Source organism: Alosa sapidissima, chromosome 3 (assembly GCF_018492685.1).
Source record: "Alosa sapidissima isolate fAloSap1 chromosome 3, fAloSap1.pri, whole genome shotgun sequence".
In the NCBI taxonomy this organism is placed as follows: domain Eukaryota; kingdom Metazoa; phylum Chordata; class Actinopteri; order Clupeiformes; family Clupeidae; genus Alosa; species Alosa sapidissima.
This window is the reverse complement of record NC_055959.1, coordinates 20,385,798-20,413,675: the sequence shown is the minus strand read 5'-3', so window position 1 is coordinate 20,413,675 and position 27,878 is coordinate 20,385,798. Positions and strand designations below refer to the sequence as shown.

Sequence of the window (27,878 nt, the reverse complement as noted above, 5' to 3'; positions counted from 1 at the left end):
TAATGTTCTGGTTAACTAAAAGTTCATATTTCTGTGGTTTGAAAACAGGAAGCCTCTCAGGGTTTGTGTAGTTGCAGTTCCAAAAACATTTTGTCCCTTGAATTGTTTTGAACCTGGCTGGCAAAATGCCTTTATTTTGCTAATGGCAGCAGAAAACAGATACAAAAAACATCAAAATATCAAACTGGTCCTGAATTTTTCTGAGCAAACTGTATCTCTACATCCAACGACTACCAATATTCTATATCAAATGAATGGGAAATTAAAATATGGTACTTTAACTAACAGGAGGGCAACATACATCTTATTACCAACAATAATGGTAGAAAAACAGAGTAACAAACTCTGAATGATAAATAAAACATTGTGTACATATCCCTGGGTGTGAAAGGCTAAAATATCTTCACATTTTCTTTTTTTAAATTGAACATTAATTTCCCTCAGAGATGTTAAAGAAAAAAAAAAGGTATTATCGTAAATCTGGACAATCTGGAAATTTGAGTTATGGAAAAATGAGGTAATGAAATTTATTTAATAGTCCTGTGATCTCCCACACCTCAACACATTATTTAGACATACAGTACCTGACCCTCAAATATATTCATCTATTTATACAACTGAAAGCAGCCATCCTGTACTCATCCCTTACAGAAGACTGTGTGTGATGAAATGCCTCCTGGGCATGTTGACTCCTTTTTCAGGCCTCCTCCAGGACTTCTGTGTATACAGGTCTTTATAGCAGCCAGTTTTGATTACAAATGTTTGAACTACACACTCCACACTCTGATTACAGCATCCCAACATGACACCTTGCTGATCCTCAAGTGTGTTTCGGTGTAAAGGCATAGGCAGGCAACAGTAATTAAATAAGTAAGTCGGTGAAGGAAATTATACAAAAGCTGGCTGTGATGAAAACCCACAAAGGCGCAGAGCCTTGAGAACCAAGACGATGATGGAGCCCCGGGTACAGTTCTCTACCTGTCTGTGCCTGAGGCACAGTCTTGGTCTTACTCTGCAGCCTCTCAAAACTCTGCACTGTGCCCTGGAGCCTGGTACCATGTGTGGGATGGGAGCTATTCTTTTTGCATTGCTATAACATTTTCCTCTCTTATTCTCATTCTCTTTCTCTCATCCTCTTTCTCTCATTCTCTCTCTCTCTCATTCTCTCTCAGAGCTGAGAAGCTAGAGTTCTGTGCGCGAGCGAGAGATCCGGGGGCCTTTCCTAATCTCTTTCCTCTTCTCCTCCTTCCTCCTCCTCTTCTCCTCCTCCCTCAGAACTTTCTGGAAGGCCTCTGCTGTGTGCAGCATCTGTAGCATAAGGGGCAAGACATGTGAGATCCCTAAGTCAACACACCTGTCATTTTTGCTGGTAAAATATGTTACAAGTGATAATGTTATTTTAACTTTGCTATCAAAGGACAGTTTTTCTCTATACAGCAACACATTCTGTATTGTGTCACTATCTTTTGAATTACACAGAACATTTCTGACACCAAAACCTATATGCTGTAGGTGGATGGTTTTATAAAGCTGAAGTTACTTGAACAGAATTAGAAATCTAAGTATGTGTGGCAGTGAAAAGAAGAGATTGAGAAAGGGAAAGAAAGACAAAGAGGAGAGTGAGAAAGGGAAAGAAAGACAAAGAGGAGAGTGAGAAAGGGAAAGAAAGATAAAGAATTCATTGTGTGTATTCAACTCACATCATCCCTCTCTGTGCGGTAGGGGTTGGTGAAGTCTGGGGACTTCTCTGTTATTCCCAGCTCCTGTGACATCTGCCAGAGAGAGAGAGAAAGAAAAAAGAAAGAAAGAGAAAGAGAGAGATTAAATCAGGAAAAGGAGAAAGCCGAAGAGGAACCAGGGAGAACTTTCAGAGAAGAAGCGACAACAACAAACATGTCATTGACCCGATATATCCTTCACAAAACCTGCTACCAACTCTGCATAAATACATTTGAATGAGTCCCCACTATGAGCCCCAAAACCCGAACACTTCCTGCATAGTCTCCGTTTGCCTGCCTTCCCCTTCCCCACCACTGCATCTCTCACCAGTGTGAGGACGTGCTGGTGCGCCCCTCCAGTGAAGACCCCCGTCAGGTTGCAGAAGCTCAGGCCCCAGCGAAGGAGACTGCCCCAGTCAGAGTTGCGGTCATAGTAGTGGTGGACGATTCGTGGGAAGCGCAGTGCCACGTCCCCGAAAAACGCAGTGTTCTCCACCACGTGGGAGTATGCTGTGGGGAGAAAGGGGGAGAGAGAGGGACCGAGGGGGAGAGGGGGAGGGTGGAGGAAAAAAGAAGAAAAGTTATGTGTTTGTGTGTGAAAGAATAAGGGAAGAATATGTCAGAGAGGAGAGATCAGGGCAGAGAGAAGAGGAGTGAACATGAGATCAAAACACATTAGATGGCGGAAATGAGGACAACAAAGGAGGAGAGGATGAGAAGGTGAGAAAGCAAAAGAGAGAGAAACACAAAGAGAGAGAGAGAGAGACTGGGACGCACAAGTCAAACAGCGAGGGTAAAGCCCTAACAATAAAAAGTCAGTGGAAAAGAACAAAGACCAGGAAAGTAGCATGAAGTGATACCGTCAGGAAGAAAATAAAAAAAAACACACTGACCCTCTTTGATTTTGTCGTCCAGGGGGAAAGGGTCATTTGGCTGCAAGTTGGCTGCCACAAGGACGGCCCGAGAGTCCTCCAAGACCTGCACACCAACAGAACATGCGCGCACACACACACAGGTTCAGTGCTGCTGACAATGCAAATCCACACAGAGAGTTGAATACCTTGGGTTGACCTTGAAAGGGAGGGACACATGAAGAGCACTGCAGTAAACTAAAATAAGCCCAGTGGCCAAAGAGATGAGAGAATTTATCTACATATACCCTAAATGTGTGAGTCATTAAAAAGAGAGGCTATTACATGAAGACAGGTCCACAAAAGTGGCACAGAGTAGCAGAAAATGCCCAGTCATCCAGGCTCCTCAATTATAATTGAGAAGCTTCTAAATGACTCAGAGAATGAGAAGAGAAAGAGCAGGATGCACCTTGAACAGGCCCTTCAGCATAATGTCAATGATCTTGTATTGCTGGTTGATGTCATTGAGCTCCACAAGATTCTTCAGTGCATTTAGCTGGTCTTTTCTCTTAGTTTCAAACAGCCTCTTATCTTAGAGCAGGGAAGCTAAGGCCAAAGACTACAAAAGCGAGACAATCAGCATAGACACTCATACACACACACACACGTATACACACAAACGTTATTATTATTATATATTCATGAGAAAAGCTAATTGGTGCACACTTGTGCTAGAATGTGTGTGTAGAATGCGTGCTAGAATTCTACACAACAGACATCAACTCTACACAGAAACACACATCCAGTCACATGACAGGCTCTCTTTGAGGCACACACATGCATGTGGTGCTGATGAAGGATACAGATCTCCAGGTTAGTGTCATGTCTGGGTCTGTGCGTGTCTGAGTCTGCTGATGAGTAGACAGGAGCGACCACCAGCAGCAGGGCACACACAGCAAGCATGGCCGGGAGAGGGCAGTCTGTCTGTCTCAAAGGCACACACACACAAACACAGGAAGAGAGAGAAAGACAGATTGAGGGAGGTCAAGGTTTTGACCACAGACCATTAATTATTTCAGCATTTAACATTCTAGGGGGGAAATAAATTAAACGTGACCTACATGCTGGACCTGCAGGTTGGTGCCCTACTTTTTGAGCTTGTCAGTTTAAGAGGGTACACTCGCAGGGAGCAGTACTGAAGGCAATCAAACTAACAAGCTGTAGAACACAACCCGTTCCACAGTCGTCCTCATGCTACATAAAAGCCTTTTCAAGTTCCTCTCTACACCGTGGACTCAGTGATGTGTGCAAGACTGATCTAAAAGAAAAGGAAACCTGGGGAGGTGGTGGCTGAGGCATCAAATAAGCTGATGTACTCTCTTTTCACACTCTCTCATCCACTTCCTTGCTGTCTGCGCTCTCCTTCGCTGCTGTCTTTCCCACTCAGAGAAGAGTGTCATCAGTCTCTTTCAGGACTTGTACTTGGCTTTGCCTCTTCACTGTTCGATCTGACTCAGGAGTGTGGGGACAGCAGATGTTCCGAAATAGGCAGCAAGACTGATTAATATTTTATGGCTGTGAGTTTTTGAGGAAAACATTATGCGAGAACAAAATCAAAAGAGGAGGGGGAAACCAAGCAACTCCAAACTGCCACCCTGCATGCTGCCATATTAGAGATGAGAGAGGGTAGGTAAATATTAATAATAATAAAATACAGACTGGGGACTGAATCATTTGGAGAGAGCTTGTGAGGAACATATAAAAAAGGGTCTGAGCAGAGGGGTTGGGGGGGGGGGGGGTGCTGGGCATTAGGGAAGGGAGAAACAGATTTTCTGTTTAATTTTTCATTTCCCTCAGTGTCAGTTCGACAACATACAGTTGAAACAGATGAGAGGAGAGTGCGCCTGTGCCAGCGGCCGAGTGAGAGACCACGGTTACCCACCTCTAACAGGTGACATAGCAAGCGAGCCTGTCGTGGGACTGCTGGCCCGACTGGACATTTAACATGTTGCCTCCACAAGCGTAAAAATAATGTTGTAGCCTAAATTTTTTTAAATAAGAAAATAATGCATTTCCCTTCTTCCAATGGATGGAATGAAAATCAGCCAATCTTAAGAAATATAAACATTAGTTCAGCATCACAAGCAGAACCCGCGCTGAGGCTCTACCCTGATATCAATGGTCATTAGTATTCTGTAGCCATGATTCTTAATTACACATAGCCATAATTTAAAGTGGCAATCCTCTCCTTGACTGCCACTGCAAAGAACACAACTACGTAGAATAGCAAGCACAATTAATTAAGAGTAGGTTACAATATGTCTTTAGATTTATCATCCAGTAGATTGTTTGGTGCATTTTGCTGAGTGAGGAAATTAGCCCATCCAAGCATTTCCGGAATAGGGTACAAGTATTTAAAAGCTACGTCGATCATGGTGGTCGGATTATAAGTGACCCAATGTGTAACTGTAGATTCGTGCACCACCCAGTCTTGGTTGGGCTCTGGTTAGCTGGAAAACGACCAGTGCCTGTCACCTCTGCGTCTTCCACAGAAACCATCTTTCAGCTCACAATCTTGCATGACAGCATGTTCTGTTCACTCACAAATGGTACAGCTGAATACATGGAATGTGTAAAATACCATGCACTTAACGGTTGTTTGTTCATATGGACAGACGTGAGGAATTTTACACTACATCTTTAGTGAGGCACTTCTGTCAATAAATCCAACGTAGGCTACACGCAATAAAAGATATTCAACATGAGCTTAGACTGCATTGGCCAACACCGTGCGACTCGCACAATTCTTGTTAACATAGCTATCCGCAGAAACAACAGGGATTAATCTTTCATTAGGTGCACGCCAGCGTCAAACAGAAGCCGTATGTCATTGTCAGTAGAACTTAAGAGCTAGTTATTAAGCACAATCATGTAGCGTCCAGCTGTGGCAGTCCAGCAGTCGATTTCACAAACTCGATCCTCGCTTACTCACCTTATGAGGGAAACAGATGAGTGATGACTTTCAATTCGACAGATTAACGTAGCTAGTGCTCGCAACGTTGTAACGTGGAAATGTTAGTTGAACGGATGTCATTAGGTGAGTATGTCATCTGAAATCCTTGGGTGATCGATACAATCATTTACATACAACACCCGTTCCCTCCTCCACTCCTGCATCGCCACGATCACACACACTGGCAGGAACTGGGCGACTGACAGGCAGCTAGCTAACAAGTCATGCAAGCAGGCACGAGTTGGTTTCCGTACGGAAGATTTTGAAAGACACACAAGGCTGATTATTGGTACGCCGAAAATCACTCTCCTCCAACTAACACTGATGAACAGCGTGCGCAGTCAGCAATCACTAGCATTGAGAGGATGGGGGAGGTTAATTTATGACACCCAAAAGCAAGAGAAAATCCAGCACCTCTTTTAAACATTCACTTTTAATTTAAAAGCAGATTTGTTATCAAACTCATCCGTGACCAAACTTTGTTTTATTCAGATAAAGTAGTTAAGGAAGAGACATTGGGAAAAAAAAAAAGTCATTAATTCATAAATACATAAATGAGAATACAATAAGCTAAACATTAGTACTTCTTGTCAACTCCCTGTAGCACCCTGTGTTTACTGTGACATCTAATGAACAGTAAGACAGCTCCCCCTGATGTCTAGAAGACAGACAGAAAAAAAAAACAGTAGGTGGAAAAGAGGGGAGAGGGTGGGACGGGGGCGCAGGAGTTAAGGAAATATGAAAACAAATACATATTTTTGCAATGAGATGGTTCTGAGATGCTACAGAGAACACCATTCGGCTTGCACAGGAGCAATAATGATCTTAATGCATGTTACGTCAGCACTCTGAAGCAACAAAGGAAGATCAAACACAAAATGGTATCAAATGACAAAGAGGAAATACTTTGGTGAGGAGACTGCTTTGTGTGTGTGTGTGTGTGTGTGTGTGTGTGTGTGTGTGTGTGTGTGTGTGTGTGTGTGCAGGGCTCTGTGTGTCCATAAACAAATCAAGGATACAGAACGCTGTTCTGGGCTGGTTCTGGGCTGGGAAGGCGATCTAGTGACTCAAGCAGAGCGGTGGCCCTGAGAGTGTGCTGCTCAGACGGGGGTGTAAGTGAGGTCGAGTGCTGGACCTGACAAAACACAGAGAGGCAGTGAGACAGATGGTGGCAGAGAAAGAAGCACAGAAAACAGACAGAACAATGGAAAGGCCTAGGAGGGGAGAGAGGGAGAAGAAGGGAAGATAGGGGGAGAGATAGAGAGAGGGGAGAGAGAGAGGAAGGGAAGGGAGGAGGAGAGATAGGGATAGAGAGAGAAAGAGGGTCATGGCTTTTGTCAGATGGAGACATCAGTCCTGACAGAGTGGATGGAGTCCCAGCAGGCTTGTGTCTCTGCCAAAGGCTGCTCACAATAAGCCCTGCCAGTCACCTCACCTGGGACATCTTGTGAATGTCAGCGGGTCAGGCTTATAAGCGCACACACACACACACACACACACACACAAACACCCATTTACAGAAGAACAACCCATTTGTGCCTCTTTATGAATTTTCAAAGCTGGTAAATGCCAGATCTGAGTCTTGAGTAAATGCTGGTGACGGTGAACAAGCATTGTGTGTGTGTGTGTGTGTGTGTGTGTGTGTGTGTGTGTGTGTGATTTGTTTTGAATTTGTATGTTGTGTGTGTTGCGCATGTGTGTGGGTGTGTTTGTGTGTGTGTTGATGAGTTGTGCTGAGTGTGTGCTTGCTCTGGGCTACCTGTGTGAGCAGCTCCTTGAGGGTGTGAGCAGCACTGGGCCTGAGCTTGTCCACTCCTGTCCTCTCCACCGCACTCAACACCTGCTCCAGCTCCGGGTCCCACTGCACCACCCCGCTACCAGCCTGGAGCAGCTACACACACACACACACACACACACACACACACACACACACACACACACACACAGAGAAACAAATTAACACAAATAGTATGGGGAATCGTGCAATTTTAGGAACGGTTCATATAGATTTTTGCAACTGGTGATTTTTTACTTGCTAGGACCCCATTGAATACAAAACAACCTGTTTCCAATTTTTTTCTTCATTTTCAGTTCCAAAATTCAAGATGGTGGACAATATATGCAGAAAAATAATATAAAGGCTTAAAGTGGTCAATTTGTTTGATAAATATACATATAATAAGGTAGACAAGTGAGATACAGACTATTTACAAAAGATGTATTGCATCATTTGCCAAGAAATTTGGAGAAAAATGGGAAAAATAGAAAAACATTTAAAAAATCTGCATTTTGTTTCATTATTGAAGAGTTCAACAAAACATTGTCACTCAAGTATTTATCCTCACCACTGTCACTGTCTTTTTAATATTGGTGTACATCTCCTCAGAGCCTGCAAAGTTGTGTGAATGGTAAGTTGTTACTCTTGCAAGAACACCTTCTACTGCATTGGCTGGCAAGACAACAGCACTTCACAAGCTCCACAACAGCCTGTGGTGCTGGTGGAAGTTTTGACAGAACAGGAGCCCATTGCCCATCAACAATTTGCCTCCATCCCAGTGATAGTGAGTCAAGAATCTTTGGAGCAGGCACTGTATCTTGTGCCCAAACATTTGCTTGCCTGTGTGCTCTCAGAATTTCAATTTCAACTTAATTTCACTTATAGAGCGTCAAAACATTACCCATGTCTCATGGCGCTTTACAGAGTGTTAAACATTCAGACAGAGCCAATGAGTAACAGGGGCGAGGAAAAACTCGCAAGAATTGGAGAAACATATCGGATGAAACCCTAAGCAGATCCACGACTCAAGGGCCTGACCCATCTGCCTGGGGTCAGTTACAGGACAGTAAGGTCTATATACAGAGAATAGAACATGGTATTTAGAGCCACCTGAGGTATATGTTACAAAGTGGTTAGATGGTTACATAACCAGTATGATAATGCATGAATCCTATTTAGTGTTAAGTTCAAATAGTCCAGTGTAGGGGATGAATTGTCCATAGGGATTAGGAGTTGTCATCGGGTAAGTAGTGGGTCTCTAGGCTGCGCGGGCTGGAATCCGAGCATGGGGACAGCAATAGACGATGGTAGGACAATCATAGGGATGGGATTTCCCTAGTTCCCGAGTTTCACTTAAGGGCTTTAGCTGTTTGAAAACCATGTTTTGAGGAGCTGACACACAAATTTCTCACATCCAGCTAACACGTCTGGAGATGGATGAGGACCTACTACAAGCCTATAAAATGTGTTAATGACATCATCATGACTTGTTTGACTTGAAACAGAAACCTTTCCTTTCCCACGGGATAAACAGTAAATGGCGGGACAAACGGTTGTCTTTCAATTTCCTGACAGGATACAATAGGATACCCGATAGGTCCACCGACTCTATGCACGATGTGATTGGCTGGACCGAAGTTTGGTTTTTCCACCTCACAAGCCAACGGAGAGTTGCTAGACTACCCTGGCTAGAAATTACATTTGCTGCTGCTAGGGTGCGTCAAGATTTCTAGGCTGAGATGTATCTTTTGTCGACGTTCTCCAGTGCCCATGATAATGAGACTGTCTTTTTGATGTCTGGTACCCTGCGAAGGGCAAGCACCAAGACATCTGTGTGACGTGTAGATATGTGGGGTTTTGCCAAAATGACTTACTGCTACTGCCACCTTTGTGTGTGTGAACTGTGACTGGCAGTTTACATAGTTCAACAGCTTTATGAGCAAGGTAGAGGACGAGGTTGGTTTTGGTTTCCTTCGATCCCAGAAAGCTTTAAAGTCTTTGATTGGTGTAGTCTTGTATTTTGTATCTCTTATCATGAGCTTTTTCCCATTGTATCGACCTGTCTCGTCCTGTCTTTCATGGAGTTTGTGATGGTATAGTTGTTAAATAATAAGTAGCCTATATGTCATTGTAGCCTCGTGCCTCACTTTCAACATTTTCAAAGAAGCATTCTGCCAGATCTTAGCAACAGTTTATGTCACTTTTCCTGACAACCATCTCCTGCACAACAGCCATGCCATCTATTAAGATGCTATCCAATGTGTGTGTTAATTGCACTGAGCTACTCTCTGTAGATTGTTCAGATGATGCTGTTTCTGAAACCAGTCACAATTCATGGATGAAGGCAGACTTAGCTGTTAGTGGGCAGCATTAGGCTTGCATATAATCAACAAATTCATATGTTCCCACAATTTCCTGCAAGTCCTGTTAACAGAATTATTGAAGACCAAAGAGCTCATTGTGGACTTCAGGAAGCTTTCTATCTGAGGTGGCTAAAGAAGGTCCACCGCATCCTCAGATCATGGTGAACTTCTACCGCTGCACCATCAAGCGTATCCTTACCAACTGTGTCACAGTTTGGTATGGCAACTGCTCTGCCCACGACCGAAAAGCATTGCAGAGGGTGGTGAAAACTGCCCAACGCATCACTGGTTCCTCACTCCCCTCCATTGAGGCCATCCAGGGCAAGTGATGCTTGCATAAGGCGCACAGCAGGTTCAGAGGAAGCTTTCCTGCAGCTGAACTCTAGCTCTGCATCCTGGTTGACAACCAACCTACAAAGCCACCCCCGCCCGATGCCTCCTTGCCTGTGCCTGTTGAGGTGTCCACGACCATAGCAATCTTGACAGGGACAACAAGGAGGCAGACCCCCCCCCCCCCCCCCCTCCAATGTATGTTGTTTATACATTGTTCACATTACATAGCCATATTTATTCTGCTCTCATAAAGTAACTGCTAACATACACTGCACATATTTATATTACTCTAAACCTCTCTACCTTATATAAATCAACTGTATACTACTGTCTACACATTTCTTGACCTGTCTATGCACCACCTGTCTATACTTTGTATATCACATTGCACTTTTCTTTTTTTTTGCACTTCTGGTTAGACGCAAACCACATTTCATTGTCTTCATACTTATACTCTGCAATGACAATGAAGTTGAATCTAATCTAATCTATTGTGGTGAGTGCAGAACAATACTTTAATTCAAATGATTATTAGGTTATGTGAAGGAAACTTTTAATCAGTCAATGTGTTTTTCCGGGTATGCCAATAAATAGCATAATGGTGGTTACACCAATCACTGGTTGATAATCATGACATCTCATGTCACCCATGGTCATATTTATTACCTAAGTCATTCAATTTTATTAGAAAATGTATGTATATAATGATAATAACTAACATATATCCATTTAAAATGTTTAAAAAGGCGATTATTTGCAATTTTTGGTGATATATCCGCCATCTTGGATTTTGGACCTGTGCAGTCTAGGAAAAAATTGGAAACCGGTAGTTTTGCAAACTATAGGGTCTGAAGAAGTGAAAAAACATAATTTGCGAAAATCTATATGAAATGTTCCAAACACCTTTTTTTGCTACATATCGCCCTGCACTAAAAGATGAACCCCTCCAGAGATATGTCTATTCAGAACACAAAAGCACATCACTCTCTCTCTCTCTCTCTCTCTCTCATATACACACACACAATACAGACAACATTCTGGTTCTGCCCGAAGATCAAAAGACTCAAGAGATCTAAGATCAGAGCTGTTCATGCTGTTTGAGAGGCTGACAGTTGTTGATGACTTCAAAGCCTGGCAGAAGATCTCTTGTAATGTACTGATTTAGTTTGGTTATTTCATCTTTCCAGACGTATTTGGGGCTGTGGTGAGAAGTTTACAGGATGGTTGTCTACAGTTAAAAAAGAGCTTTCATGTTATATCATGTAGAATGTATTGCACGTGTATGTGTGTGTGTAGTGTGGTGTGTAGTGGGAGTCTGTGTCTGACAGAGGTTTAAAGGCAGAGTGTATTGCATATATACAAGGGAATGGAATTATGTGTTCGCGTGTGCACGCTGTAATCTGAGGATGTGCATACAGTAAACTCCATCACTTGAGTATCACTTATTTAACATTTCACCATGTATCTCTGACCTGTGTGAGGGGTGTTGGCGGGCGCGTGTGTGTGTGTGGTCTGGGACCGGTCATCTCACCAGTGTGAGCAGGGCCAGTATGGCTGGGTGCTGCAGCAGACTCTCCCCCGAGTTCAGCAGCGAGTAGAGCAGGAAGCGTCCCCAGGGCTGAGAGGCCACATGCAGTGCTGGGGGAGGAGGGACACACAGGGGCAACCAGGCTCACACATCTCCATAAATACTCATACACACACAGACACACATGCAGATGCAGTGCTGGGGGGGGGTTGGGGGGCGGCACACACGCACACACACACACAGAAGCAATCAGGCTCACACATCTCCATAAATACTCATGCACACACAGACACACATGCAGTGCTTGGGGGGGGGGGGGCACACGCACACACAGAAGCAATCAGGCTCACACATCTCCATAAATACTCATACACACACAGACACACATGCAGTGCAGGGGGGGGGGGGGGGCACACGCGCACACACACACGCACACACACACACACACACACACACACACACAGAAACAATCAGGCTCACACATCTCCATAAATACTCATACACACACAGACACACATTCAGCGCTGGGAGAGGGGGGCACACGCGCGCACACGCACACACACACACACACACACACACACACACACACACACAGAAGCAATCAGGCTCACACATCTCCATAAATACTCATTCACACACAGACACACATGCAGTGCTGAGAGGTGGGGGCACACGCACACACACACACACACACACACACACACACACACACACACACACACACACACGCACATACAGAGGCAATCAGGCTCACACATCTCCATGAATACTCATACACACACAGACACACATCCAGTGCTGGGAGGGGGGGCACACAGAGGCAACCAGGCTCACACATCTCCATAAATACTCATGCACACACAGACACACACACATCAGTCCACCAACACCACGGCTTACAGTATATACAAAACTATAAGGAACCCTTCACAGGTCAAATCCAAAATGGACTAAAAACGAACTAAACTTTTCAGGTGATTTGTTTTAGCACAGTAACACAATTTGATATCCAAATGGTAGACACTATTTGGAAGATACAAGAATCCAAACATTAGCCTTGTTTATACCATCAGCCCTGCAACTTTGGCCCAGGCTATGATCAGCCAATGTGGCCCACAGTATCAGCAGGGCTATACATTGTACATAAAGGTGATGATACACGGGGCAACTTTTTGAGCAATATTGCTGTGCAGTTGTTTCTCATTGCTGTGGTTCTGGCATGATCCCATGGATAATGGGCAACATTTTCTTTAATCACCAGTAGGCAAATTGTCATGATCATCCAATTACAATAAATGGAACTGGTTATGTTAACCTGAAAAGTTGACCCATGTATCATCAGTTTAACTCAGCCTTTAGTCTGCCTCATTGGTGTCACTCTCAGATCAGCCTGTCTCACTGGTTTATGATACAATCACTTTATGATACATTATTCCACTGCTTGGTTGAATTTCCTATTTTCCTACGTAATTTAGAACGACCATTAATTGTATGTTATTTGCACACCTATGAAGAAGATCCATTTTTTTGGCCGTATCACACTTGTATATTAGTTCGCCGAACTCGTTTAAATGAAGTTTAAATGAACTGTCACGTTGCATCCGAGCTGTAAAATGCAGACGTTCAGAACATGGCAACATTGTAGCATATGAAGGAGGTAGATGGATGACAGCAGGCTAAGTAAAATTTCAATTCAAAGCTAAAGTTCATCAGAATCTTGGGATACGCCCGCTTGACAACGGGAGAGATAGAACTAACGACTGGCCTTTGGCCGTAGCAACCATCCATTTAGAACTAACAGCAGTTTGTCCTGCAAGTTGAGAAGTTAGTTGATATGTGTCGGAAGAAATTAATTTTACAAACAAGACAGTTTTAGAGATTAAAACGTTTAAATTGTAACAGGAAATAAACACAACGCAAGTGGCAACAGTGGAATAAGCAGGATAATGGACTCCACAGGGTCTGTTCACAGAAATGAATACACTTACGAGGTTTAAACGGCCCTCCGCATCACGTCGGGGCCGTTTTAAAACCTCGACCGTGCATTCATTTTTGTGAACAGACCACCGTGTCGTCCATTATCCCTTACATCACACATTGACACTCTGACCTGGAGTTATCTGAAATCGAAAAAGTTGTACTGTCTGCTTGGCATTATTGTTTAAGATTTTGAGCATCAGCTAGCTAGCATACAATATACAAATTAACAAAAAGGACAGAAAATGGCTTGAGCTCTGAAATCTAAGATGCCCAAATAGTCCTCTAAGAGAGAGATGACCAATAACAGGGCAACGGTAATGTTTAATAAACATTTAAATCTACATTTTACTTTGGGTTTTATCAGTAAAAGTGTTTTTTCTGGTGGTTTAATTTGAAAGGCAAATTATTTTAGAAAGTAGCACACAGGTTGTTTCAAACGCTGCTGTTACATTAACTGTGTGAATAGATATAAAAGGGATCTATTATGCATGTGGCCAATTCAAAGATGAATACAACACCAATACACTAGCACTATGAAATGGGGTATAACACACACACACACAATATATTAGGTCCTTTCACAAATGTCCCCAGGCATTCAAGCTCTCATAGCACATGCACATTTACCTTATTGAGATTTAAACTTAAAGTAGTTAAACTACACACTCCCCAAAACACATCATGCAGTACTCCCCCCCAACACACACACAAACTGATTCTTCATTACCTGTGGAGGGGCATCTCTTATGCAGGAAACCCATTAGTGACCTTAGACAGTTCACAGACACACTGAGCAGTCCCTCCTGCTTCTGCAAAACACACACACACACAGACACACACACACACACACATAGGTGAGACAGAAGAAAGACTGAGAGAAGTGCTGAATAAAACATCACGCTATCTGAGTTACGGCAGAGCTGTGTCCAAAAATAAAGAACTAGGCCAGAGCGCTACAGAGATGAACAGCACCAGGACTCCAGTTTCCCATCTGTGTCACTCACACACATACAGACACACACACACACACACACACACACACACACACACACACACACACACACAGACAGCATACACACAAACACACTTCCCTGTGTGTTCACATATGTTTTGTACGTGCAGATGCATACTGTACAACCCTCCCCACACAAACCCATAGCCAGACAGAATGTGGTCAGCATGCAGCTGACCACAGAGAACAACACAGCACAGCCTCCTACCTAGCAGCGAGACCGAGGCTAAGAGACAACTTCTGGCAAGAACAACTGCAGCCTTCAGCAGCCCCGGCCCTATTGATCCCAAAACCCAAGCCTTTTCCCTGAGGCACAGAGGCAACACCGTGTAAGCAGTACTCCGCAGAACGAGATAAACAAGACGCTAAGGGGGCATCTAAGGCTGGGGAGCTCCAGAGAGCACAGAGAGACAGAGTGTGAGCAGAGAAGGGAGTTGCATCATATCGGAGTAATTACCCCCGTTTCAAAGAGCGAGAACGGGCAGAGATGGGAAAGTGTTATATGATGCATTAGTTGAGAGGGTAGAGCAGAGAATGCAGTGACTAGAGGCTGGTCAGTGTGAGTAGGCAGCGAGTCTGAGACTGCAGAGGGTAGAGGCTGAGGGTGCAGAGAGTAGAGGCTGAAGGTGGAGGGGGTAGAGGCTGAAGGTGGAGGGGGTAGAGCCTGAGCAGTAAACGAGAGGAGGACGAGCAAACAAAGGAAATAAACCACCCACGCAAGCACTGCAGTTAACAGCTGCAATATCTGTATGAAAGAGTCCGGACACAAATCCAAAACCAAACCTTTTTCAGTGTGTGAAACACTTTTACTCTTGGCCCTTTCTTCTCTCCTCAGCAGTGTGTGTGTGTGTGTGTGTGTGTGTATGGGTCTGTGTGTGTGTGTTGGAGAGTAAAGGAGTGTGGTCAGACCTGCAGCAGGAGGCCGTGGAGGGCGGCGACGAGAGCGTGGGCCCCGTGGGAGCCCAGCGGGTGCAGGGCACTGTCGACAGGCTGTAGGGGGCGCTGTCTCACCCCGACGGCCCCCTCCTCCAGCTGCAGCAGGGGAGAGGCCAGCTCCACATCCAGCATTGCCTGCAGCAGCCGCACCAAACAGGCTGAGAGAGAGAGAGAGGTACAGAGAGATAGATGAGAGAGGGAGAGAGAGAGAGAGAGAGAGGAGAGAGAGAGAGAGGGGAGGGAGAGAGGATGTGGTGGAGAAGGATACAGAGAGAAGGAAAGAGAGGGAGGGAGTGAGTGAAAGAAAGAGAGATAAAGACAGAGGGTGACAGAGATGAGAAAGCAGGAGAAAACAAACTGAATGGAACAAATTGGGATGAGAAAATGAGAAATTCTGAGGTGGGAAATGAGCTGGCACAGAAGAGTAAAGGGCAGCAGTACTGGGGAAGAGACAATGATATAGGAGGGAGGAGAGCCAGCAACACAGGAGATGAGAGGAGAAGAGACGAGAGGCGAGGAAAAGACAGGAGAGGAGATGAGAGGAGAAGAGAAGAGAGGAGAGGAGAGTAGATGAGAGGAGAAGAGAAGACAGGAGAGAGGAGAAGAGAGAAGAGGAGAGAGGAAAAACAGGTCTGGCGATACAGAGGAGTTACTCAGTGAAACAGTGAGGGACAGGGAGTGGGACTCACACAGAGCTGCAGGCCAGCAGATTAACACTAATGAATCTTTTGTCGTCATGTGCGTACTCTGAGATAACACCTCACACACAGACGGCAGCACTCGAGTGCAGAGTGAGAGAGTGCGAGAGAGAGAGAGAGAGAGACAGAGGACTGAGATAATGAACGCCACAAATACAAAAAAAAAGACAGAAAAGAAAAGAAGATGGAGCCGTAATTGGCATGCATTAGTCTCTTAAGCACTAGAGACATCAGAGGTAATTAGTGAGTGATTCTTATCGCGACTGTCAATGGCTAGATGGAGATGGGGGCATTTAGTTCTGTCTAGTCATTATGGAGACACTGCTTAACTCATTGAGTGCCAAAAACGTAATATTACGTTTTTCCTTCCCATGCGTTGAGTGCCAAAAACGTAATATTACGTTTTTAGCTTTTTTTTTAAATTATGAAACTAGACACTCTAATACACCTTATACATGTATGTGATTTTGGGAACTCTGTGATGAATGGAAATGAAATATATGACGATCGAAAACTCATGAAAACACATGAAAATCTGGACATTTTATCTGGACATTTTATCATAACTCGGTTGCCGCTTTGGGTGGAGTCAGTGACGCATGCACGTCATCTCAAAACCAGGCCATTTTCGTGGGTCTATCACTAGGTGGCAGTCTCGCCAGGTCTCGCTGATCACTTCCCGGAAAGTTTACAGGTAACACTTCATATTTCATGAAAGACATTATATCTCCATTTCTAGAAAAAAACAGCGATTTTGATGAAAACTAGCCACTGTTTAGCTTGGGATTTCTCAGGAACAGAGGCATGTAGAAATACACGGTTTGCACCCACTGAGAGCTTAAAGTCTCACCTTTTAAACGAGCCATTGTATGTGTTCATAGCTATAGCACAAAATATGCTGTGGTTGTACAAAAATCATCAACAATGGTCTAGATCGCTGGCACTCTAGGACAAAGCTTCCGAAAACAGCTTGGCATTCAATGAGTTAAAGGAAGTGACTTTGAGCGTGGCGGCTGGACTGAAGGTGCAGCACTGCCACTGCCGACTGCATAATTCAGGGACCTTAGGTGGGACTGAGATCCAGGGGTCATTCTAACTCGGTACTGGTTCTTTGTGGTTTACCCAGAGAGAGGTTGTCTGCATGTCTCTTCCCGCAGCTCAGGAGCTGCACCATGGCACCCAGATCCACTCGGACACACCTGTGCACCTGCGGGGAGGAGGGGTCAGAAGGGAGAGGAGAGTTTGAAACTGCTTCAAGTGATGGCCTACATTATCCAGAACACATCAGTTCCAAGGATGAACTCCAGTATAGAAGTAGATTTCCAAGTCATTTTGCTTTATCAGTGCTTTATAAGTTCCTCTCTACTGTATGGTCATAATCATTATGATTATGTTTTATCAAGTGATTTACTTTTACATTTTACTCATTTAGCAGATGCTTTTATCCAAACCAAATTACACATGTCAATTATATTACAAAGGCCATTGTCCCCAGAGCAACTCGGTGTTAAATGCCTTACGAGCCCAGCTCCTTAGCACTGCGCTACCACTGCTAGGTAAAACTTAAAGCTAACATCTTCATCCCACACATTTCCTTGTCAGCTCAGAGAGAAGATTAGTGTCCTCATATCCTGGTCAGAGCTTACCCCGGAGGGAGCAATACCAGGTCAGACACAATCCAATCTCATCAGTGCTAGAGACACCCAATCTTATGCCAGTGCTGGGATTTGAACCCATGCACTCTTGAACTACAGGAAGCCCTTGGATTCTAGTCCTGACACTTTACCTATTGAGCCACAAGTGTTAAATGTTTCAGAGTGTCTATTTACACCCCTGGTACAAATAGACTTGGCCACACAGCTGAGCTATTCACACCCTGTGACATAACAACAAAAAGACGTTGCTCACACGCACAAAAAACATGGCGGACATTCGTTTTTTTGTCAGCAGAAAGTGAAGAATTCTGAAAGGTTTCGCCACTAATATATGTTCAAATTAAGTTTTAGATTGAAAAGTTGTGTTTTATTTTCTTAATCTTCGTTCAGTGAACACATACAACTGTCATGAATATGACACTCAGGCCTATAAACTGAACACATACAACTGTCATGAATATGACACTCAGGCCTATAAACTAAACCTGCAAACACCCATCAAGATGTGGAAGCGGATAGTGCAGTGGTCACAGACACGGTTTAGTACGTGGGAGACCGGGGTTTGATTCCCGCATGCGTTTTGGCAGAGTGAGTGCGCACGTGTACCAACGTCTCTGGAGAGAAGGCGCGCAATTTGAACAAGAAATCGGTTCTCAAACGGAAGTTTTGATTGCAACAATTAGCTAGTTCATGCACCAGGGTGTAAATAGCATACATTACTATATACACCAGGGTACGAATAGCATCCACTTCTAACTATACATTGATGCAAACAGCATACCTTATTCAGAGTGTTCATTACACAGCTATTCACACCCTGTAACGTAACAACAAAAACATGTTGCTCGTTTTTTTAAATTTTGTTTTATTACATTGTGTGATCAATATGCCAGAGTAAATGCACAGGGGTGCAAATAGCATACACTGATATTTGTACCAGACGGGGTATTAATAGAACACATTGCTGTGTGCACCGGGGTACGAATAGCATATATTGATATTTGTACCAGACGGGGGTACGAATAGAATTCACTTCTAATTGCACCAGGGTACGAATAGCATACACTGCTAATTGTACCAGGGGTGCAAATAGCCTTACCCTAAATGTTTTCAGTTAAGTTCCCATTAAACCATTTCGTTATTGTCCTCTCTATGGAATTTAGGAAAAATCTTTAGACTTCAACACAGATTTAGAAAGCAATGCATAATTAATTGTCTCTCTGTATGCGTTCATTATAATGACCTAAACAAATTGTAAAAGCAGAGTTAAAATTATGTAAATCATTTATCATAATTCATTATTCACAAACCCTGAATTTCAGAGTACATCTTGAAGGTCAAATGTTCCCTGAGCCCAATGTCTGATTAAAGTTTGGGTACCACTGCTCTGCAGGACCGAGACATTGTATCTGGCCGTTACTACAAGAGGCTGTTTCCATGGAGACCTGCATCTCAGGAAGAGGGCTTTCTGGGAGAGGTGCATATCCGTGTGTCTATGTGTGCTTTGAGTGCATCTGTATGTTTTGTTCAGTCAGTTTTGGGAACTAACTCTCCTGCAGAGACAGTTGAAGACTTCCTTTGAGTGTGAGAGCTGACACTGAAACAGCGTAAAAAAAAGAGTGTTTGTGTGCGGATCTGTGTGGGTAAATATTTCAGAGGGACTGTATGTGTGTGTGTGTGTGTGTTTGCAAGGACGAAGGGAATATTGAGCATGAGTGAGGGGTTAAGCAGAGAATAGTGTCACTGCTGGCGTTGAGTATTGTGTGTGTGTGTTATGTGAAGCACCTGAGCAGAATGTGTGTGCTGGAGGATGATGAGGGAGGACAGCAGCAGACGAGCGCAGCTGAGCAGACTGGACGGAGGAGAAGAGAAGGAAGAAGAGGAGGATGAGGAGGAGAGGTCCAGCAATGCCTGTATCTGCTCCATCAGCCCAGTGTTACACAGCAACATGGACACAGCTGCATGAGAGAGAGAGAGACAGAGAGAGAGAGAAAAAGAGAAAAGAGAAAGAGAGAGAGACAGCAAGAGATAAAGGGCATGGAGTGGAGGGAGTGGAAATAAAATAGTAAAAGAGATCAAAGCAAGGACAGAAGCAGGGAGCGGGAGCGAGATGGAGGTAAAACATGTAGCAGCCAAACAGTGCAGAATCATGGACTGAATGTAATACTTGAGTAGTTCAGCTGTACTCAGATCAGTCACAAGCTGAGTTTGAATCGTCCACTCAATCACTCGCTCAATCATTCACCCACTACATAGAAACCTCTCTTGAGTTCACCATTTCAAACACAGCTATGGCTGCTCAGGAGCTCATGCACCTTGAGCTGGCCCTTATGTATAGCACTTAAAGACCCAGCCATTTATTGCAGTACTAAATCTACACATGTCTGCACAATGCTACTAAAATTCTGGTCTGCATTAATTGGGTATTTACTGTGCTGAGAGTGTGGAGTGCATCACTCGAAGTATGTGTTTAGCATCAAAGTCACGCACTGTTGTGCCGTGAGTGTTGGTGCTCTTGTGTGGATGGGCCTGTTCTTATGCCTGCAGGAATGTGCAAAGTAAAGCATAGGACAAGGTCACTTCTGGTTCTGCACCTGAGGTGTGTGGGCGAAGACACACACAGATTGCAATACTGTTTGTGCAAAGGTTCCCTGACTAGATGCACACAATATGATATTGACTTTTCAAATGGAGCCTTTTTTCAGTGAATGGCTGTAAATGGGTTGCAAACAAGTTTAAAAATATCATTGAGAAACACAGTGGAAATGTACCAGGAGACTTGGCCAAGTCTTATTTTCTGCAGGCTGTGCTTGTATGGCTATGCTTGTGGCACATACAAATGAGAAATGAGTGTGGTCAGTAATCCAGAACAATGTTAGTATAAAGGATTTCACCACTGATCCATAGCAAAAACAATTTCCTTATAGACAAGTTGTATTTCCCCAAAACAGTCTGAGCTCTTAATCAATACAGTTCATCTCAGTGTTTGTGAAAGGTATGATAAAATGTAATCACTAAAAGAGCTTAAGCTCTTTACCGAATCCAACGAGACCGGACGGATTCGGTCGTGTTCGGTCTTAATTTCATTATTTTAGACAGGCTCGGGCATACGCTCCGGCTTGGGGGGTAAATGAGCGGTCAGGTGATGCGTTTCGATTAGCGGGAGAAAGATGCGAAAATGGATGCTGAGGAGGTGAAACGGATGCTGGCGTTTGGGTTGCACCGGCAAAGCAACCAAAGTCTGAGGTGTGGAAAAGTTTTGACCATGTGCATAATGAGAATAATGACCCAGTGGATTATGTGAAATGCAAAAGATGCGACATTCTGTTAAAGCACGACAGCAAAACGATTTTGTCACTGATAAGCAGTGTTTGGAATAACGCCGTTCAACGACGTTATTTTTTCAGTAACGAGGTAATCTAACTAATTACTTTTCCCGTCGTTACAACGGCGTTAACGTTACTGGACGTTAAATGCGGTGCGTTACTATGCATTGATTGAATAAACTGTGCAATCCGAACGCACCCCTGGCTCACAGCTAGTGAGGAGGTGGGTTAATAACGACGTAGGCTAATCGATTATGATTGGCTAAGGCAGAGTCATGTTTCATGGTAGCCAATCAGAGCCAGTGTTTTTACACACTTGCCAGCACACGCGCCACACACGCAACAGCTAAAATAAAGATTTGACGAAAAAGCAGAGGTCTGGAGCAATCCGATGAAAAGTTGGCATTTTCAAGGTGGAGATATAAGCACTACTTCAAATTCATTGAGGTCAAAGGCAAGAACGTGCATGTAATGTGTACATTATGTCCAGAAGCGAAGACTTTGTCGACATCCGTTGTAAGCAACTCTAATTTAATGAAGCATCTCACACACGCATCTAAAGCTAGTGGCCAAAAACACCGATACCTCCACCACAGATGATAGCTCGCCATCAACTAGCAAAGAAGGACTTGGAGCAAAGTCCTCCAAGCAGCAAAAGCTAGATCTTTCTGCCTCACGACAAAAACCTATGACACAGGCTGAAGTCAACCGTAGGTCTGTCGATGTGCAATATCTTGAATTTCCCCTTGGGGATCAATAAAGTATCTATCTATCTATCTATCTATCTATCTATCTATCTATATCTATCTATCTATCTATCTAATAAATATCGAAAGTTATGTAGCCTACAAACACCTGTCTGTTCTACTCATTTCAACTGGCTGCTCAAAACTGCTCAAAAAAATCCAAATTCTTTGACATACAGTATAGCAATTTTTTTTTTTTTTTACAGTAACGAAAATAGTTACTTTCCCTGGTAACGAGTTACTCTTATCATAGAGTAATTCAGTTACTAACTCAGTTACTTTTTGGAACAAGTAGTGAGTAACTATAACTAATTACTTTTTTAAAGTAACGTTCCCAACACTGCTGATAAGGCATGTTGATCGAAGCTGTTCAACACCTGCCAGTGTCCAGGATCAACCTACAATCACATCGTTTGTTACAGCATCAAAACCCATCCCTGCAAAGGTGAAACAAACGGTGACGGAGAAGTGTGTCAGCTTTTGCTGTAAAGACATTAGGCTTTTTAATATCGTAAATGATGAGGGGTTTGAAGAGCTGGCGCAAGAACTAATTAATGTCGGTGCTGCGTATGGGAGGGTTCCTGTAAACTCTTATTATTATAATATATCTTGTTATTGGCAAATACCCATCTTAATTTAGAATTCATCTTAATTTAATTTGTTGAGAAAGACTCCTTTTCATTGGCGCGTTGGCCTATTTATACTGGTATTGGTGATTGTGGAGAGGCGGCCGCAAGCAAGTCCCGTTTTCGTGTCTTTCGTGTTTTATTTCGTTATTGCTAAATACCTCTCTAAGTTTAGAATTTATCTTGAATTAATTTGTTAAAAAAGACTAATTTTTATAGGCATGTAGGCCTATTTATAGGTTAAGTGTATGCTGTAAGTGTGAGTGCTGAGATGTTAAAAAAAATTATAAATGAGTCATTCTTGACAAAAGGCAAAAGAGCTGTGTGCATTTGAATAACGTCGGGCTGTAAACGGGTTTAGGCTTTTAAAAAGCTGTCAATCAAAATGTATACTTATCGGGCTCGAGCTGATTTCTGTTGGGCTCGGGCCTTGTCAGGCCTAACTTTTATGGCCCGATTTCAGCTCTAAGACAAATGCAAAATGTAGAATTCATTGAATATAACATAAAGGCCCGTCAGGTTCCATAAATAGCTTAAAGACCATGTAAGCCAAGATTGGATCACTAATTTGCTCATCCATCTGGCTGATGAGTTGTTCTAATTAGATTCAGCTGGTATGAAAATGGTTGACACCAATATGTGGTTAGACAGTGGGTATGCTTCCAGGACAGTTAGTGGACCTGTCTAGTGCATTTGAGAACAGAGCATACCAGTCCTTTTTCACAATTTTCATACCTAATTTAATACACTGCACTTTTTCTTTTATTTCCTCAGATTTGTCCGGGAGGTAGATGCCATCTTTTTCTGTGGTGTGACAAACTTATTTGGTTTACACAAGAAAATTATTCTTGTGACTATCAGCTGCGAGGTGAATTCATTTTGCATGGACAATGTTGTGTGGTACCACATAGTGTCATATTTCTTTGTATCATAGCATTTAAACAGGACATTGTGTACTGAATGTGTATGTGTCTTACCTCTGTCACTACAGTGAGGGGGAGAGAGAGCAAGGCAACAATACAGGTAGTTAAGAGCTGGTAGGAGAGTTTCCTTGTTGTTTGCCTTCAGCTTCCCTGCAAGGTTACTCACTACATGAATAACACACACACACACACACACACACACACACACACACACACACACACACACACACACACACACACACACACACACACATTCAGGAATTTCAATAAACCAGCAATTCATGAAGGCCACTCACTCTCTGACAATCAAAATCAAGTACAGTAATTATGGATGGTCAGCAGCCAAAGCATACATCCTATTACACTCTCCACTGCAGGGACAACAACAGAAAGCTGTTTGGGTGGCTGTTCAAAGGGGACGCCACACAGATGCAAATGAAGGGAAACACAGTTTCTTGAATTTCCCCTGGGGATCAATAAAGTATCTATCTATCTATCTATCTATCTATCTATCAGAAAGGGAAACGACTGACAGCAGCTGTTCATGTGAGGAGACTCAGGGCTTCTACATACTCGACGCATCCGACCGGTAGCGCAACACCGTGACGTCAAAATGACGTAGATCTTGCTGGCGCGCCAGGATTTTAGCCAGGTAGCCCGAGGTAGCACACCACTCATTTTTTTTCAGACGAGCGCGACAAAGCGGAAACAGGAAGATGGACTAGTTTGAGGGCAAGCGAGAGTTGCAGTGTTTTGATACAGTCATGAATTTTTAATAGTTTGCTGGATAAGTTAACAAAGTTACCAGCGAGAGTTGCAACACATGGAATTAAGAGGAAAGAATAAAAACTATTTATTTTCAAACAAAGGATATCTATTAAGGCCTGAACAAAATCTCTTTTCACTTCAGGAAATTACACAAACTCAGCCAGCTGCTAGCTAGCTAGCCAGCTAACTAAACTGTTTAAATTATTAAAATTTCCCTCGGGATGACTAAAGTATCTATCTATATATCCATCTATCTATCTACCTGTGCGCACACCTTGGAAACTAGATGATAATGATGGTGGTAGTTGTGAATAGTAGCAACCAAAGTCTGAAGTACCATCACAGAGGCTAGCTAATAGCAGAGCCCGTTTACATTCTCTGCTACTAGTGTTTCTTAATGCAGCTTCTTCTGCTGTGTAACGTACTTAGCGTTAATCTTTTCACAACAGCGACACCTCTGTTCAGGAGAATATTGCAACTAGTGTCGTGACCACGACGCGTGAGTATAAATGGTTGCGGCGCTTCTGTGACGTCACATTGTCGCGCTACCGGTCGGGTGCGTCGAGTATGTGGAACGTTTCAGACAGACAGACGCAGTGGAGTAGGAGAACATTCAGACATTCTGATGCAGGACACTGACTGTCTGAGAGATTAGTGTCTGCATGACCTCAGGGTCCCGACACTTGACCTGCGACCTTACCGTGGAAGAGCAGTTTGAAGTCGGTGCCGTCCATCTCACTGGCCGCCGATGGCGCCGTCTGCATCAGACACAACAGCTGCAGGATGAGAGGCAGAGCAGAGGGAGCTGCAGAGACAGACAGAGAGATGGAGGGATGGAGACACGGAGAAAGGAGGAATGGTTAGAGAAAACGGAGAACAACAACGAGGGAAAGACACAAGTAGCCTGGGTGTTCCCATGCTGCCTTGCGCGCGATTTGATTCACGCTGCTAAGGCAGCCTGGAGACCATGGAGCAAATTTTCGCCTGAGATAGGGGACCAATCACAGAACAAGGGGGAAAGCAAGACGATGATGAGCTATGCACAGACGCATTTGATAGACATCCGTGGCACCCAATAAACGGATCTGGGCATTTTTTTTTCAAATACGAGAAAATTAACATTTGGTTCCCAGACCACGTCTCAATGAGAAGTGGTGGCGCTAGCCAGGCTAAGACACAAGAGGATGGACAGAAAAACTGCACCAGATGGAGAAGGCGATTGGAAGAGGGAGAGCAATTTAGAGAGAGTGAGATGGATTTTTTTGCGAGAAAGGGAGCGAAATAGACAGGGGCGCTTCACCTCATCTGCCACCTGTTCTATATTCTTCCCTGCTCGCTCCCAAGGCGGTGTGATATAAATGTGTAATGTGTGTAATTTAGGGCTGCAGAGGAGGGGTGTGTTTGACCCGGTGTAGACACTGTTCTGATATGGCCCTCTGAGACGCAATTAAACTAACACCCATCTCAGGGCAAAATTCAGCACTGCATGAGTAATGACACAGGGGAATGGGCCGCCATACAGAGGGAGGGAGAGAGAGAGAGAGAGAGAGAGAGAGAGAGAGAGAGAGAGAGAGAGAGAGAGAGAGAGAGAGAGAGAGAGAGAGAGAGAGAGAGAGAGAGAGAGAGAGAGAGAGAGAGAGAAGGGGAGGGAGGGAGGGAGGGAATAAAGCGAGAGTGAATGAGAATGTGAATCAGAATAAGAATAAGTGCAGGAGCAGGAAACAGACTGTACGAACAGCGGTTGGCATACAGTAATGGCAGGAAGATTAAGAAAGATATGAGGAAAAAAGAAGCGAATAGAAAAGACCAAAAAAGAAAGGGAACCAGCCAAAATGAGAGAATACGATGAAGACAGTGTGAAATTGAGTGGTGGTGTCTGAAAGGGAGACATGGAACTAGACACAGAAAAAGAGAAAAAGTTAATGGAACACTGAGTATGAGTATGATAGGGCTTTGTGGCTTCGGGTCACCCTCACTGACTGTCTGCCTGCCTGTTGTTTCTCTGTGTGTGTGTGTGTGTGTTGTTTATCTGTGTGTGTGTGTGTGTGTGTGTCTGTCTGTTGTTTATCTGTGTGTGTGTCTGCGTGAGTGTGTCTGACCTGAGGGTCCGGGCCCCTGGCTGCTGCCGGTGCTGTGGCAGGCCAGCCTCTGGAGCAGCTGCAGAAGCGCGGGCCTAAGCAGCGTTGGCAGCGCCCCGTCACTGCCCCCCTCTGGCCTGCAGGAGGCACCGCAGCTCAGACAGGGCTCTCTCCGCCAGCCGCTCATCACCGCTGACCACAAGCGTCTGCAAGAAGGACAGACAAAAGACAGAGGTGTAGTGTCAGGTTAGAGTCTTTACATCAGCCATAAGCCTCCTGAGGCCGTCGTTTACAACGATTTCAGAAAAGCTAAGCGATGACACAAAGCGGAGGATCAACCAATCATAATCACGAACCAGAACTATAATTTTCATAAAGTACGCTTAATTTGTTCTCTTCACCATCTGCACGAATATACAGTATATATTCATTATTGGAAATATTAAAGTTAGAATGCAGCATTGAAAAGGTCTGCACTATTTCCAAAGCCTATTAGGATTATTAAGATTTTATTAGGATTTCCATTAGCTGATGCAGAGCATTAGCTACTCTTCCTAGAGGCCTAACACTATGTATAATATATTCCACTAAATTCTACATATTACTCTCTCCAGACATTTATGGTTTAATAAAAGATGTCTGGGTTGATCTCCAAACTACCACATCAGAACCGGCAAGTTTCCCACACCAGGGAAGATCCCCGGGCCAGGAGGAAACGAGGCGAACGACTAGAGTGGACACAGGAGGGGGGATGAGGAACGGCCGTGCAAGGGCCAGGCTGGGTATTAATGGGTTAGGGTTAATAAAGTCACTTTTTCTGGCTTGCGGAGGCTGATACAAGAGGTGTATGTTCCGCCAGTATGTTCTGACGGACGGCACATTGGTGCCCCTTGGCAGCGTGCTAATGCCCCCCCCCCCCCAATCTTGGTGCTGGGTGATTTGCTGCCACCCGGTCTCGCTGGCACATGTATCTGGCAGGACTGAGCTATCAAGAGCCAGGGTCCCTGGGGACCATCCTGGAGTGTCTCATAAGCTCTTAGCTATAATCTTTAGTGTCTTCTACACCCACTAATGTTTGGCAAGAGTTGACAATATAATAAATCTATAGATCTATCTAAGACTGTGGTCTGGCTTGGCCAGCCAATGTACAGTAAGTAAGTTTGGCGAGCATGGTGGCGTCTCTGTTCGTTGAACTGGTCGAGGAGCGAATCATTTCTGCATGAGGGGAAGCAATCCTCTACAGGTGATTCAGTGTACTCTATAGGCAGTGAATGTGGAAACATTTAATTTATTTATGTGCCCATGCCATGTCTCTACTCTGACTAGACAGAACCTGAATTGTGCACAAGTATTGTGTCTGTGTTTAAAGTTCTTGCTTTCTTCGAGCTCGTGTTTAGTTTGAGAGTGGGCACTGTGAGTCTTCAGTGGCTTCGTTAAAGGAAGGTTTTTGATTTCCTGCTCTAATGATCAGTCGGGGGAAAGGGTGGACAGTACAGCTGCAGCAATACGTTATAGGATGAGACATTATCTTCTGCAATGATTGTAAT

The 27,878-nt window shown here is 44.0% G+C and overlaps 2 protein-coding genes and 1 non-coding gene across 3 annotated transcripts in view; all 3 read right to left on the bottom strand.

Annotated features, from left to right (window-relative positions):
* Positions 1-102: 102 nt before the first annotated feature.
* Positions 103-5,850, bottom strand: LOC121704994 (coiled-coil domain-containing protein 134-like). Its single transcript, XM_042085644.1, has 7 exons — positions 5,562-5,850; positions 3,433-3,553; positions 3,039-3,160; positions 2,612-2,696; positions 2,047-2,228; positions 1,701-1,772; positions 103-1,308 (listed from the first exon to the last, which is right to left on the bottom strand). The coding sequence occupies exons 2-7, from the start codon at positions 3,530-3,532 to the stop codon at positions 1,183-1,185; spliced, it is 687 nt and encodes a 228-aa protein (XP_041941578.1). The 5' UTR covers positions 3,533-3,553; positions 5,562-5,850; the 3' UTR covers positions 103-1,182.
* Positions 5,851-6,047: 197 nt separating this feature from the next.
* Positions 6,048-27,878, bottom strand: part of LOC121704932 (meiosis inhibitor protein 1-like) — a 44,890-nt gene continuing 23,059 nt past the window's right edge. Inside the window, exons 23-33 of the mRNA XM_042085499.1 lie at positions 26,353-26,537; positions 24,954-25,058; positions 23,540-23,650; positions 19,650-19,822; positions 17,332-17,416; positions 15,485-15,669; positions 14,291-14,372; positions 11,587-11,693; positions 7,342-7,473; positions 6,602-6,717; positions 6,048-6,240 (exon numbers count right to left, since the gene is read on the bottom strand). Coding sequence (XP_041941433.1) covers positions 6,153-6,240; positions 6,602-6,717; positions 7,342-7,473; positions 11,587-11,693; positions 14,291-14,372; positions 15,485-15,669; positions 17,332-17,416; positions 19,650-19,822; positions 23,540-23,650; positions 24,954-25,058; positions 26,353-26,537 — 1,369 coding nt within the window. The 3' untranslated portion in view covers positions 6,048-6,152. The remainder of the gene's footprint in view (positions 6,241-6,601; positions 6,718-7,341; positions 7,474-11,586; positions 11,694-14,290; positions 14,373-15,484; positions 15,670-17,331; positions 17,417-19,649; positions 19,823-23,539; positions 23,651-24,953; positions 25,059-26,352; positions 26,538-27,878) is intronic.
* On the bottom strand, positions 17,809-17,904 carry LOC121706347. Its single transcript, XR_006031020.1, has one exon. It is a non-coding gene; the product is annotated as a Z30 small nucleolar RNA (small nucleolar RNA).